We start from the raw sequence: 15,770 nt of genomic DNA on the forward strand, positions 1-15,770 counted from the left end.
GCAAACAAGGAAGAAATGGCTAGACCCTGTTTTTTCACACTGCTGCAAATAAACCCAGTTCTGTCTTATGAAATCATTGTCAAGATCAAGTATCTGCTCCATACAGAGAAGTGCTAACATTTGGGTCTCCTCCTGCCCCTCCTGATGTCAAGCCAAAGTTAACTTACCTAAAATATCCGTATAAAGGACCTGTTCTAGGTCCCCCAGCATTGTTATTATGACATCTTCATCCAGATGTGCAATTCCCTCACGCAAGCAGCTTTCCTCCTCCTCCTCTGCCCAGGTCCTGCTGGGGAAATGGGATGTACGGGATGCATTTTCCCCATCTGATCTCCCCCTCTCCTCATTGTCAATCTCAAAGCCTTCACCTGGGTGCCGTTCTCCTGACCTCCTGGGTGTCCTGCTTCCAGCAGGTGCTGTCACCTGAAATGCTTGGGCTGTGGTGAGGCTGGAGTGGCAGAGAGAGTGGACTGACTGTGACAGTGCCTTGGAAAGGGAGCCCCTGCTCCCAGCTTCTGCCTCATGCTGGTAACACTGGCTGGCCTTGGAGGCGTTTCCAAACCAGTTCTCCCTGTATGAGTATCGCCTCTTCTCCCCTTCACTGATAAGCGTGAGATTGGTTAGAGACTTCTGCTTCTGCAGCCGAGCACAGCCTCTCCTAACCTGCGTGCCTTTGAAGACTGACAGCTCAGCTGAGTGCTGCATCCTGCCGGCTGGGCTCCCCCTCACTTAGGTTTCACATTTGGAAGAAGGACAGCACTTCAGATCTCAGGAGAGGTCTGGGGGGTGATCCACCCAGCATCACTCACTGCACATCCCACGTAGCTCACACTTGCATTCGGAAGGACGAGCACAGCTCAGACGTGCAGTGCAAACACCCAGGCAGGCAGAGTCGTTCTCTCCGGAATCACGCTGCTGTCTCTGCTAAGCCACTTCTCTCCCGGCGCGTTCATCTGCAGTACTTACAGGCATTTTCACTTGGATTTCTCTCCAGCAGAAGAGAGTTGATCAAACACTCTGCTCCAGCACAGAAGTAATCCCAAAAGCCAACTGTGTTTTCCCCTCTCCATCCAATCACCGGTCTCAGCAGAGTGCTGGGCCTGCATCTCTATCTACAGCTGCTGCCTTCTGCAATCTAAAGTAGGCACAAGTGCTGTCTCAGGCTTTGCCTCCTCCCCCCTGCCAGATCATGGCTGAGCCCGGTGCACAGCTCTTCACTTTAGATGGGCTGACACAGAACTGCAAGTACAGCCTCCACGTCAGAGCTCAATAAAGAGCCAACATTAACCGCTGAAGCAAAGCTCTGCACAGGCTTCCTTACGTTTTAGTATTCAACCTGCATTCCCAGATATATGACTCTGCTCTGCTGCTGCAGTGAATGCTGCTGGCTGCCATGGCAGCAAACATCTGGCTGAATTAAACTGGAGATGCAGAAGCAGTTTACAGTGCCACAGGTTTCAAGCCAGAGCTTCATCCGAGTGGAACACTACAGTAACAGACCTAGCTTGCAGGCAAATCCTGGTTTTCTCCCTGAAAGGTAAGGATGACAAACTATTTCTTCCCTATAGCTGCTACTCCCTGCGCAGGAAGCTAGAAGCAGATTGGCAAACAGACCTTTAAACTTGCAATTTCTGCTCTCTATAAAAATAAAATAATTAAATAAATATAAAAACCACTGAAAAATAAACCTAAATGTGAGATCATAAAGAAGCACAAAAAAACCCAAACAACCAAAAGGGAACAAAACAGTTCCAACCCAGTAAGGATTATAAGAGGAAATGTTTTATTTCTTTCTTCTTAAAATAGACCTATATATACACACCTTAAAATATACCTATATCTCTGAGATTCAGAGGTTAGGCTGGAAGTTAAAAGCTGTCATAAAAACCAGTGTTTAACAATCTTCTGATGAAAATCTCTTAATTCTTCTGATGAAAATCTCTTAATTGGGTAGTTTGCTTGGTTTTGTCTCTGAACTAAGCTGACCAGTTCTAAATGTTTGTTTTGAACACATTATCAAGAGAGAAAAAAAGACTTGTTTAAACATATATCTTCTCCTCACAGGGAAAAAGAGGTTAGCCCCAGAAATACCAGAGAGATGAACAAAGAACTAGCTGAACAGGATTCTCACGTTAGACACAAGCTTTTTGTCTAGAGGTGATTAATTTAGTGAGACATTAAGCACAGATCTATAGATGTGGAAATGACAATACACTGGCTTTGTGAAAATGTGGTCACCTCAAACGCCCACCTGGGAAATACTGGCAGGGAAGTTTTACAATGCCACTCTCAGAATTCCACGCTGTATGAATAGATGGGTTTAACAGGAGGCTCAGTGTACTTCTTGCTTCTGCTGGCTCAGTGTATCACTTGTAAAGATATCATAGAATCAACCAGGTTGGAAGACATCTCCAAGTCCACCCAATCCAACCTAGCACCCAACCCTGTCCAACCAACTAGACCATGGCACTAAGTGCCTCATCCAGGCTTTGCTTCAACACCTCCAGGGACAGCGACTCCACCACCTCCCTGGGCAGCCCATTCCAATGCCAATCACTCTCTCTGCCAACAACTTCCTCCTAACATCCAGCCTAGGCCTGTCCTGGCACAACTTGAGACTGTGTCCCCTTGTTCTGTTGCTGGTTGCTTGGCAGAAGAGACCAACTCCATCTGGCTACAGCCTCCCTTCAGGTAGTTGTAGACAGCAATGAGGCCACCCCTGAGCCTCCTCTTCTCCAGGATAAACACCCCCAGCTCCCTCAGCCTCTCCTCACAGGGCTGTGCTCCACGCCCCACATCAGCTTTGTTGTCCTGGAGATACACAGATCATCCAGAGGAGTCAGGAGATAAGGTCAGAGATTGCCTGCCTCCTTTCTTCAGAAGCCTTGGAAGAATCAAGTCTCAGCAGCCAATCAGACAGAGTTCCACCTGCTTTGGGTGCTGTCTGATTTATAATTTTGTGAGTAAATCCTTAAAAGCCTCTTCCAGTATGTTTGCATTTGCCACTTTAAGAAGTAAGTGCTCTGGTTTTGCCTGTGCCCTGCCTGTATGAATTTCCAATCTGTGTGGTTTCTGAACCTGTGAGTAGGTTTCTGGTGAGTTTTAATGTTAATAAACAGTTTTCATAGTTGTTAACAATCATCACCTGGGTATCAAAATTAATACAGATTATTCATTTTGCATAATTCCTCACAGCATAGAATGGGCTGCCCAGGCAGGTGGTTGAGTCACCAACCCTGGATGTGTTTAAAGGCAGTTTGGATGTGGTGCTTGAGGATATATGGTTTAGGGTGAACCTTCCAGAGTAGGGATCTCAGCTGGACTTGGTGATCCTGAGGGTCTTTTCCAACCAGACTAATTCTGTGATTCTGCCACCTTGGAGCAATTGCTCAGCAAGAAGAACACTGAATTTATCTTTCTGCTTTACTAAACCTCTCTGCAGGATCATTCCACAAAACAGAATTGCAATATGGAAAACTCCCAGGTTTACTTCTTGAGAAATACTTCTGTGAAGTTCATCCCTCCCTTTTAGCATGATGAGATACAGCAACAATCAAATATATCTTTCTAAAACAAGAAGACAGTAAAGGAAACCAGAGGAGAGCAAATGTCATGGCAAAGCATTATTGCCTAACAGCCCTCAATCTGAATGCATTACCCACGTCATGGCAAAGCATTACTGCCTGTCAGCCTTCAAATTGAATGCATTACCCACCTGATGCACTTGGACACGTTCAGATCAAGAACAGCACAAGGAAACTCTTCCCACTTCATTTTTACCACCTCTTTAATGGCAGGATTTCAAGAACTAATAATCTAGGGACATTTTTTGCTGTCAGATAAGACTTTTTTTTTGAAGTCTCAGTGCATAGTTTGGAGACTTACAAATTAATTATGTAATAGATCTGCAAATGCATAACATTATGAATCTCTTCCAAGTTTACTTGGGAAAAAAGCCAAACTGTTTCCAAACCTCCTAATTAACTATTTCTGTTAGAGAGCAAAAAAGAAAAAAAATGAAGCACAGTAAACATAAAATCTTTAAAAATTAATGGTTTTATGCTAATTCTGCCATTGATATTGTCCCATTGCTTTTAAAAGTACTCTTTCATTTCTGCCTCATCCCTCAGATTTGTTATAATTAGCCACTATTTAAACTTGCAGCAGAGACTGAAAAAACTGTCAGAGCTACTAGAAGTAGAAATATTGGGTGAGAGAGTTTGAAAAACTTGTTCCTAGTTATACCATGAAAATCAAGAGCCAGAGTAGATAATGTAACTCCTCATTTTAAAATCCTGTCTCTAAAGTTGTAATCCAGTTTGGCAGAAATATAGAATCATATTGGGTTGGAAATGCCTTCTAAAGGTCTGTGCTAGTTTGAGCCTAGCTGGGATATTTTGGTGAGAAGAATTAGATGCTAGGCTGTGAAAAGGAAACAATGGTGATGGCTGCTGCACTCCGAGGCTTGCTGAGATGGATAACAAGAAGAACATAAACATAGATAAGGGAGTTTGCTCTCTGGCTTTGGGTTGCACCACTTCTCTCTCTGCCTTGCTGCCTAACTAATCTATCTGCTTCCTAACCCCCCAGCTGACCCTCCAAACTCACCTTGAATGCAAGACAAAGTCTGGGGTAAGGTTGAGGGGTGGGAAGAAGATGGAAGGGCAGTTGAGAGCCCCTCCTGGCGGCTCTGGTTTCTGGGAGGGCTGTTGTGTTTCTGTATTACCTTTTACCTTGTCTATTTCTGTCTACAGCTGTAGATACTGTAAATACCTGCCTGTATGTTGTGCTGAGCTGTAAATATAAAGCTTCATTCTTTTATTTCCAGATTGAATGAGCCTAGCCTGGGTGATTTTCTTAAGTACAGAAGGGGCAGGTAACACTCAAACCATCACAAGGTCATCAAGTCCAACATCCCCTGCAGTAAGCAGCGACATCCATGGCTATATCAGGTTGCCAGAGCTCTGTCAAGCCCCACCTTAACCTTCTCCAGGGATGGGGCCACAACTACCTCCCTGGGCAACCTGTTTCAGTATTCCAGCACCCTCATAATGCAGGAATCATAGAATCAGTCAGGGTTGGAAAGGACCACAAAGATCATCTAGTTCCAACCCCCCTGACATGGCTGCAAGTGCCCACTGCTGGCTCACGTTGAGCTTCTCACCCAGCAGCACCCCCAAGTCCCTCTCCTCAGGGCTGCTCTCCTGCCACTCACTGCCCAGCCTGGATTTGTTCCTAACATCCAGTCTAAATCTGCTCTTCTGCAGTTTGAAAACATTACCCTCTGTTGTGTCACTGCAGGCTTTTGGAATAGTATCACAGAACAGATTGGGTTGGAAGGGACCTTAGAGACCTACTCCAACCTCCCTGCCACAGGCAGGGACACCTCACAACTACACAGATACTGAGGAGCAGTTGGTTCATAAGGAAAGAGTGTTCATACAGAACTGCAGACCTGGTCCTTATTTAGGAATCTCAAATTTCCATCTGAGATTTCCCAGACAGAACTCTACACATCTGTATGCCACACGTGCAGTGACTCTGCTATAGGAAGGATGCACCAAAACTCCTGCCCAGGTGACCCATGCCTACAAAGAGGATTCATTTGGCACATGTGAGGGTATGACTGGCACCCTGCATGCAGAAGGAATTCAAGGCATCAGGAAACCTTACAACTACTGTGTGTGTGCTATACTGCTGATCTGCATGTGCACCATGGAAACATCTGGGACTACTCTGGCTGAGCTGTGGAATATTCAGAGGGGTAAGAAACAAAACAAAACTAGGAGAAATGTCCTAAGCACTTCATATCCCATCTGGAACAAATTGCCACCAGAGCTGGAGGAAAAGTGAAGAAACCCAGATTTACAGTAGCTCTACCAAGAGCCAGAGCTGGATAAGCCATGTGGGAAATTACCCAAGAGGGTATGGGGACAAGCTGAAAATAAAGATGACATTGTTCAGTTTGCCAAGGTCACAATTCTGGGCACAGGCCTACACCAGCCTCACCATCTCCCTCACCTCCCAGCACCATTGTCCTGTCATGGCTGTGCAAGTAAAACCAAGTGACAATTTGAGGAGCAGCTAGCAGGAAACAAGATGCTTGCACCTTGACCTCGTTCTACCCTTACCCCAACTCTGAACTGGAAGATAAGAGGGGTTGTAAAGGTGACTGGCTTCCTTAGGAGAAGGGAGGAAGGCAGAGCAGAGAAGAGCTGGAAACTACCCATACAGCTTCATTGTGAACTGGCTTGCTGGGCACAGAAAACAGAGCCATGACTACACACCACTAGAGCAAGGAAGTCAGCTTGGTTTTGGTGTCCTGAATCATTCAAGGAGAACAGTGCCTGACCAACCACTCCCAAATCTTTTAACATCATTTCTTCTGCATCCAAGTTTTCCCTATTTTGTAAAGAAAATTTGAACCAGCTATGCTTACAGGTTTAGTTCAAGACTAGGTGGCTGACTTTGCCCTGGAATGGACTAGTGTTGATGTGATCAGCTCAGTTGCCTATGGGAGAAATAAACTCCAGACAAGAGACAAAACCAAAGATGAGTGTGCAAATATTCTGCATGCAGAGAAACAGTTTATACAGTGAGCAAAGGATACATCAGCCCTGAGCATGGTAGCCTTAACTGCAAGTATTTGGCACTGAACAGACAATAAAGACTAATGAAACAGAAACACAGCACGCATGGAACAGGGCTTTATGAGACACTTGTACAAGCTGTTAAGAGGTTTCCACAGATGCCAGGGCCCTTGCATGATCTTTATTGATCCTTACTGTGTAACAATATATTCTGCCAGTGCAGGTTGCAAAAGAAGCTTGAGATAACTCTGGATTCATCTCTTAGCATTCTAAAACTAAAAGTGACCAGATCAAAGAATTAACCCTTATGTATTTCACTTGCATAATAAATAATAGAATTTAATTGTCCTTTCTCATGGATAATCTCTCTTGGCATACCTCCCTGAACAGCCACCACATGAAGTTTTTTTCCATGCAGGTTCACTAATGACATAATTGCCAATGACTTGGTGAGAGGCCACCAATGCAGAGACTACTCATCAAATGTGCTACTTGATCCATTCATTCTTTTGGCTAGTAACAGCCAATGCTGAGTGAGACACATCTGCTTTCTTCCACATGCAACAAACCATTGACCACATTATCCCAGTGGTTCTGTTTTTCTGCCTGTTATGTCAGTCAACTGCTAATATCAGAGCTGGAATAATCAGAATAGAAACACCTCTGATAGCCAGTGCTCTTTATGTCATCTTCTTTCTGATGTTGTTCCCTTTCTGCTCAGAACAGTAAGAGGCATAATATCATGTTTGATTGCTTCAGCAGGTACTGAATCAATTTATTTCTTCCTTTCCTTCTTTCTTATTTTCTTTCCTCCTTTCTTTCTCTTTCTTTCTCTCTTCCTTCCTTCCAAATTTCTTTCTTCCTTCCTTCTGAATTCCTTCCTTCCTAATTTCTTTCTTTCTTTTCTTCCTCCCTCCCTCCCTTCCTTTCTTGGTGCCATGGTCTAAGTTGACTGGATAGGGCTGGGTGCTAGGTTGGACTAGATGATCTTGGAGGTCTCTTCCAACCTGTTTGCTCCTATGATTCTATGATATGATTCTTCCTTCCTTCTGAATTCCTTCTTTCCTTCCTTTCTTTTCTTCCTTCCTCCCTCCCTTCTGGATTCCTTCCTTCCAAATTCCTCCCTTCCATCCAAATTCCTTCCTTCCCTCATGTTCCAGCACAGATAGTTCCTTCAAGCTTTTTGACTGCACGTTTCCCTTGTGCTCTTTACACATGCAAGACCAATAATTCTCATTTCTGGATTCACTGAAAGTAATTTTTTACTTCAATATTCAAGGGCCTGGGCAAGCACAGGAAACACTTCACTGTGTTTCAGGGTGACAGATTTATCACAAAAGCTGGTTGTGCAGATTAAGGGATGTCAGACTCAGAAAACTTTCAAAGGGACTCAGACAAGCCAGGTCAAAACCTCAATCTCAGTGTGAGTCAGCTAAATGCCAAGCTTGGGCATCTGATTTCCCTTCTGGTGGGGAGATAATTTTAGACCAATGTGTCACATTAGTGCTTCAAGTGAGTAAAATGCTGTGTAAGAAAGATCCACGTGACTTGTTAGAGATCTATAAGAATGTGAAAAAATTGGAGTAAAAAGGCTAAAATTACAGGCAAATCCATTGAGACACTTCATAGAAGTGATAAGACAAGCAGAGATGTTAACAACAAAAAAAAACACCAACAAAGAAACAACCACAAAATAACCCCCAAAGCCCCAAAACAGCTCTTATGTAGAGACCCTCTGAAACTAGTTGTCCTGGATACCCCAGATTCTGTGGTTTGAATGGGAGAAGAAAGGTGTGAATAACCTGTTTCCCCCCAACACACACCCTGCAGGCTTGAGGGGGAGGGAGCAACAAAGGGTGCTTATGGCACATGAAGTGACCCATGCAGATGCCTGCGCTGAAATCAGGCTGGTGACTGGCTGTGTTTTCATGCCTAGAAAACAGTAAATTGGCACTTTGTCTAGGAGAAGGTATAAATATAGGGGGTGCTTCCCACCTTGATAGTCCCCTGGCACTGCGAAGGACAAGCTCCTGCCACAACTGGCCTGTCTCTGCTTTGGATGGCTCCCCCACTGAGTAGTCTTTTGTGCAAGCTGACAGGCTTAACAAACCTCGGGTCCTTTGAAAGAGAGAGCCAGCAACACTTGGACCACCTCTCTCGGGCCCCATTCAGTAGCTAACTGCTGTCTGTCTCCAGACAGGGGGACCCTAGCAATTCTGGCTCTCCCCTGTGCTGTTGTGAGATCAGCCTCGTCCTGCAACCATCCCCCTCACGAATAAGTGCTCGAGGTACTTCTGAGTTTGGCAGCTCTGTGACTCATTTTGGACTTCTGTGGCGTGGCTCTCTATTATTGGGTATCATTGGTAATGTCACAGGCTGCTCCTGCAGAGAGAATTCAGCAGGGATTTTGCCAAGTGCTCGCTCAGCTTGATTGACAGTGGGGGAAAGCTGTGTTTATAGCTTAGCCTGTTCCATTTTCTTACTTCCTAAATATCCAAATTTATCTATAGTATCCTTTGTAAGATATTCTCAATCAAACTGAGACTGCTAATTAAACTAAATTACCTTTTTTACATAGTTTTGGGGGTAGGGTTTCAGGAAAATAAAAATAATTCTATTTATGTATATTTCCTGACTCAGCCACATTAATTCCCTGCCTGCACAACAGCAGTCCCACACAACTCTGCAGTGCAGGTCATTCCTGATGAGAAAGTCAGCTATGACACACTTTGCTTTTGGCATTTATAAGCAGAGTCATGGCCCAACCCTGTAAATTAACATGGTTTAGTTGACATCAAATTAATCACTACAACACAATTAAAAAGAAAGCAAAATGAATAAACTCTTCCTTGTATCTGTAACTTGATAAAGACTTGACTCCAAGTTTACAAGGCCTTCTAGAACACAACATTTACCAGCTTACCTCTAGCAGCAGCTTCAAAGTTAGATGCAATAGTAAGGACTTGTTTGGACTCTGAATTTCTGAAAGCAATCTTATGTAATTTCTGTCTCAAGTCTGATGTTTTGATTTCATGCAATGTCTTACATGCAACAGCCCACACGTTCTGCAGATTAATACTACTGATGAATAGAGGTCAGAAGATTTGTTTCAACCCATTGCAAAAGAAGCAGAAGCTCGCAGGCTTCTGATTTGTAGCTACTCACCAGATATCTCCTCTAAGCATTGTTTGGCAGTCTTACTGAATGACAAATCCAGTTTAGTAGGACTGGTGCAGGAGTCAGGGGGTGGTAAGGAGGTACTGTCATTTTCTGAGAGAGTTCTGCAATCAAGTGAGAAGATTGATTATTATTATTATCTATCATTAGCATATTAATGGAAACAAATGTTACCTGTAGCTCCACCTAGAACTGTGTCTCTGTATGGTGAAGATATCATGGCTGACACATGCTTACTGTCCGAGTCTGACTCCAGCTATCATAAACTTGCAAGTCAAGCAGGAACTCTCTCTGCCTTTATTTTCAGGAACAACTCAGAGTTAATGTCAGGAAATTTGGAGGTGCTTTGCTTCCTCAGTTTTTCTCAGCAAGGGGTATCAAGCACATAGAGACAGGATCCATTTAAATTGCTTAAGTTCCATCCCTGCACATATATATGGGAAATGAAAACTTGTAATTGCTGAAATATTAACTGAGAAAGGCCATGTGGGAAGAAGCTTACACAAGGCTGGAATGGAAATCTGGCCCAGATATTTAAATCTATGTGCAGCTTCTTTTGATAATGCCCCTTATATAACTCTGGGGAAAAAGGATAATAGAAGTTTTCCCATTAACTTGCTACTAAAAAGCCCATATTCCCTTTCATGGTATATTTCTGTGGCTGTCAGTGATAAATTAGATTGAGTGCCCTTTGCTGAACACATCTATTTGCCACTGCATAATGACAAGGTGTGAGAAATACACAAACCCACGGATTGCAACACAAAACAGATCACATAATCATTGCATCTTCTTAAGGAACAGCTGTGGCAGCCAGTTTACATACAGACTGCTGAACTATGGCACTAATAGCAACACACACCACATTTGTATACAGCCAAAGACTACATCTAAAGATACACTAGCCACTGGTTGAAATTAAATCACAGTATCACCAAGGTTGGAAGAGACCTCACAGATCATCAAGTCCAACCCTTTACCACAGAGCTCAAGGCCAGACCATGGCACCAAGTGCCACGTCCAGTCCTGCCTTGAACAGCTCCAGGGACGGCGACTCCACCACCTCCCCGGGCAGCCCATTCCAGTGTCCAATGACTCTCTCAGTGAAGAACTTTCTCCTCACCTCCAGCCTAAATCTCCCCTGGTGTAGCTTGAGGCTGTGTCCTCTTGTTCTGGTGCTGGCCACCTGAGAGAAGAGAGCAACCTCCTCCTGGCCACAACCACCCCTCAGGTAGTCGTAGACAGCAATAAGGTCTCCCCTGAGCCTCCTCTTCTCCAGGCTAAACAACCCCAGCTCCCTCAGCCTCTCCTCATAGGGCTGTGCTCAAGGCCTCTCCCCAGCCTCATCACCCTTCTCTGGACACGCTCAAGCATCTCAGTGTCCTTCCTAAACTGGGGGGCCCAGAACTGAGCACAGTACTCAAGGTGTGGTCTAACCAGTGCAGAGTACAGGGACAGAATGACCTCTGGAATGGAATGAAGTCTTCACTTAGAGCTTAAGTTCTTTCAGCTTGCCCAATGTAAATAGCACACTCAGCCTATTGATTCCTTAGAAGACCACCAAAACATTTACATTCTAGTTTTAAAACATTACCTTTCTAGCTCAGTTCACAAAATTCACCATATACTGTTCAGAATGGCCAAGAGCAAACACATTTCACTGTGAAGGTGTATCTTCCAAATAAAAACACTGATGTGTCTTGCAGAACCATTTCATGGTGACATACTTTATGCAGGAATTTCCCAGTTCATATTTTCATCAAGGCAATTTACTGGACAGACTTGTTCAGCCATTCCTGACAGCAGCTGAGGGAGCAGATACATGCATGTACAGCACCACAAGCACTGTCATGGTGGGATTCATTAACTGGATTCATTTCTCTCTGCCTCTGGATCACAGGATGACAGAGGATGTCAAGGGATTGGAAGGGACCCAAAGAGATCATCGAGTCCAACTCCCCTGCCAGAGCAGGACCATTCAGTCTAGCTCAGGTCACACAGGAATGCATCCAGACAGGCCTTGAAAGTCTCAGAGAAGGAGACTCTAGAACCTCTCTGTGCAGCCAGTTCCAGTGCTCTGTGACCCTTACAGCAAAGAAGTTCCTCCTTGTGTTGTGGTGGAACCTCCTGTGCTGCAGCTTCCATCCACTGCTCCTTGTCCTCTGCTTATACAGAAATAGAAATGTAAATAGTGTCTGATCCCATGCACATGTTTCCTGTACATCTTTGAATACAACTTTCTGTGTTGCTCTCTAATTCAGTAAAAGCGTTTTAATTTTATTTCCTTTGAGAGTAAAACACCAAATTCTGTCTGCTCTGTGAACCATTGACACCATCTTGGTTAGAAACTCACTCAAAGAGATCCTTTTTTGCTTTGTTCTCCTCCCCTACGGCATTGCATTTGTGATTGCAGAGCTGTTCAGCCACCAATCACTGCAGCAAGCCAGAAGGGCAATGCAAACCCTGCTTAAAGTGACCAAGAGCCTTATATGCAAGTTATCTTCTGAGAGAGGACAGAAAGGATCTGCTTCTGTTTATCTGCATTCCTATCATCAGAAAGCATCAAGTGGCCTAGAACCCAATTGGTCATCAATACCCAATGTTTTTTCCCCTTGTACTCAGCACTGGTGGCACCACATCCTGAACACTGTTTCCCATCTTGGGGCTCCTCACTACAAGAAAGACACTGAGGTGCTGGAGTGGGGTCCAAGGAACGGCAATAAAGCTGGTGAAAGGTCTGGAGAATGGGGCTGGGGAGGATGTGGCTGAGGGAACTGGAAAGAAAAGGGGGTTGAGGGGAGACATCATTGCTCTCTATAACTACCTGAAAGAAGGTTGTGGTAAGGTGAATGTTGGTCTCTTCTCCTAGTAATAAGTGACAGGACAAGACAAAAGGGGAGACTGAGGTTAGACATTAGAAGAAACTTCTTCACTGAAAGAGTTGCTGAAGATGATTAACACCAAATTTTACTGGATGATGCCAGCTTCTGATGCCTTTATGAATTCCAAATGCATTTTGCTTCATGATGAAGATGAAAGGAAAAATATCTCCCTTGTGCCACGAAATGGCATCTGCCTGTGGTAAGCTGCCACTGAACAGCACATGCCTCTGAAGGCAAATCATAGCCTGTTCTTCTCTCCCCTCAGGAATGTGCTCAGTTTTGGGCTCCCCAGTTTAAGAGGGACAGGGATCTGCTGGAGAAGGTCCAGCAGAGGGCTATGAGGATGATGAGGGGACTGGAGCACTGCCTGCCTGATGAGAAGAGGCTGAGGGACCTGGGGCTGCTTAGTCTGGAGAAGACTGAGAAGAGATTTAATCAATGTTTATATCTGAGGGCTGGGGGGGATGGACGACAGGCTCTGCTCACTGCTCCCTGGGATAGGACAAGCAGCAATGGGTGTAAGTTGCAGCAAAAGAGGTTCCACCTCAACGCAAGGGGGAACTTCTTTACTGTAAGCATCACAGCGCACTGGAACAGGCTCCTCAGAGAGGTTGTGGAGTCTCCTTCTCTGAAGACTTTGAAGGCCTGTCTGGATGAGTTCTTGTGTGACCTGACCTAGATCGTGTGGTCCTGCTCTGGCAGGGGAGTTGGACTCAATGATCTCTTTGGGTCCCTTCCAGTCCCCTGCCACCCTGTGATGCACACTTAACACACATGCAGGCCATCCTATGCACCACGACGCAACTCATCTGTAACGTGTAACAGGAATATTAAGTGATACATTGAACTGAAATTCAAGAGGCTACTCACTGCCTATTAGTATAAATATAACCTATATTATGTTCCCCACATGCACAGTTTTCTGAAGTGCTTTTGCTCAGAGTTGATTAAACCATTTATCATTCATCCAGACTGGTTTTGAAGCTACTGGCTAGTTGTGAGTAGTGATAGATACGCTTCCTTACAGTCTACATCAGCACCTCTTTAATCTTTAACCAAGATGATCTAGAGTACTATTCACTAACAAAATCTGCCAGTGCCTTTTGCTTAATCATCCATTTATCATTTTATCAGATGTTTAATTTACCCACAACTGTAGCTCAAGCCCCCCAACAGCTGCCACCTGAAATCATTACTCAAAGCAGCCTGTCAGTTCTTCTACACTTACTCTGTCTTCTGAGCTGTACAACAATGAAATCTCACAGTTTCTCTTGCCAAATAAATTCAGACAAAGGTTGATACATTTAACGGTACATTCATCTATTCCAGAGCCTTGGCCATTATCACTTCCAAAATGCAGCTGCCTCCATGGAGTTAATCTATAGCTAGTTCATGGATAAAGCTACACATGAAAACTATAACCAAAAAACAACTTTTTCGCTCTGCAAAGATTTTGAAACAGCTTCAAATACTTGCAAGAGTTTGTGTGTGGCTTTCCCTCCAGAATCCCACTGGCACTGTCACACACATCACCAATTCATTTTAGCATTCTTTTTTAAAGAGAACTGCACATTTTAAGCAAATATTCTTGAATATCAGCAAACAGCTGCTGAGGTCCTTAAACTGCAAGCAGGAATATTCACACTGGAAATCTGACTCAGCCATGACCTTTGAAAAGCAGCACAGGGAATGTGCTGTGTGATTTGGGTTTCTAACCAAACCAGCCTGAATTTTAAAAGGCAAATATTCACAGTGGATTGCTTTTGTGCAAGGCAGAGACTTGGAGTTCTTGGAAGAAATTGTTCACCTAATACCCTTAATTTAAAAGAGTGTTAGGAGAAAATGTGCATGATGCTGTGACAAGAACTGGGGGATATGTAGCAGCATGATTCACCATTATGTTATCTGCTTTAACTGTTTCCCACATTGTGACACAGAAGTAATTTCCCTCCACAATCTTACCTGTATATGAAAGGAGCTACTGTGGCAGTGTTGGGGTGACTGTATTGCTGCTGCTGCGGGAGCTGGACAACACCATTCCCCGTGCCTTGGCCACTGCTCGCAGATGTTGAGGCTGACCCTGTGGTGCCAGCTGCACTTGGCTCTTTCCCTTCAGAAGAGGCAAGACCAGAGGAAGGAGAAGCTTTCTCGTTCAGATGAGATTTTGGTGTTGATTGGGACTGGTTTCCCTTTGTAGTCCTCAATTTGTCAACCTCTTTACTTCCCATGCACACAGATGGAGCACTCTGCTTTGCTGTTGGCACCTTTGATCCAGGTTTTGGGATCCCACTAGAGGATGGTATTAAACTTTCCTTCTTGGCTGCTGCTGTCTTGCTTCCCTTTGGGATTAAGCTGGCAATTTTGGAGCTCTTTTTTGTGGATGTTTCAGTGACCTGGTCTTTCTCTTCCTTGACTGTTTTCTCAGTGCAAGCTTTGTTTTTGTCCCTGTTCTTTTCCTCTTTGTCCTTTGGCTGTAGCAAAGACTTTTTATTGCTGAGATTTTTGCTTCCAGCTTTTGGAGGGGTTAACTTGGGTGACACTTTGGGACTGCTACTTGTGGAGCCGCTGCTGTTCACCCCACTGCTTAAGACATCCATTTCCCCACACTCTGAAAAGCTTTCATCCTCTCTCCCACCATCGCTGGGTCCTGAGCTCAGTGTCAAAGGAGGCCTCAGAGCAGTCCTAGCATTAACCAGCTTGAATTTTTCCAGCATAGATTTTTGTCCAGACGAAGGGGGCTTGATGCCTTCACAAGGAGGGGGTTTGAGCCTGTCTGAAGATGGAGTAGGGGAGGTTGCTGGACTCGGTTGCTTCACGGACAACATGGTAGAGGTTGCACTGTGCTTGACATTCATGGATTTGCTGCGCCAAGGCTTGCTGGCACTTGGAGAGGGTATGGCAGAGACTTGCTGCTGCCCAGTGCTGGTGGGATGCTGCACGTTTCCATTCATGCCTGCAGATGGGTGAGGGCCTTTAGGTGAATCTGCTTAAAACAGAGAAAGAATCACAAAGGAACAGTTATTCTCCCATCTTCTGTTTGAAGCCGATACCACACTCTCCTGAGTTACATTGTGATTTATAACAAACACAATTTACATGTGCATAGAACATGGAAAGAGGC

The 15,770-nt window shown here is 44.5% G+C and overlaps 1 protein-coding gene across 10 annotated transcripts in view; it reads right to left on the reverse strand.

Moving 5' to 3' along the window:
- Positions 1–15,770, reverse strand: part of NAV3 (neuron navigator 3) — a 505,349-nt gene that overhangs the window by 120,933 nt on the left and 368,646 nt on the right. For 8 of the 10 annotated variants that reach the window (XM_064141974.1, XM_064141975.1, XM_064141978.1 and 5 more), the window contains 2 exons: positions 14,612–15,635; positions 9,756–9,871 (listed from right to left, as the gene is read on the reverse strand). In XM_064141974.1, the coding sequence (XP_063998044.1) occupies positions 9,756–9,871; positions 14,612–15,635 (1,140 nt within the window). Of the gene's footprint in view, positions 1–167; positions 1,503–9,755; positions 9,872–14,611; positions 15,636–15,770 lie in introns of those variants that run through there. The other 2 variants (XM_064141976.1, XM_064141983.1) reach the window with 2 other exon arrangements.

Source organism: Pogoniulus pusillus, chromosome 4 (genome assembly GCF_015220805.1).
Source record: "Pogoniulus pusillus isolate bPogPus1 chromosome 4, bPogPus1.pri, whole genome shotgun sequence".
In the NCBI taxonomy this organism is placed as follows: domain Eukaryota; kingdom Metazoa; phylum Chordata; class Aves; order Piciformes; family Lybiidae; genus Pogoniulus; species Pogoniulus pusillus.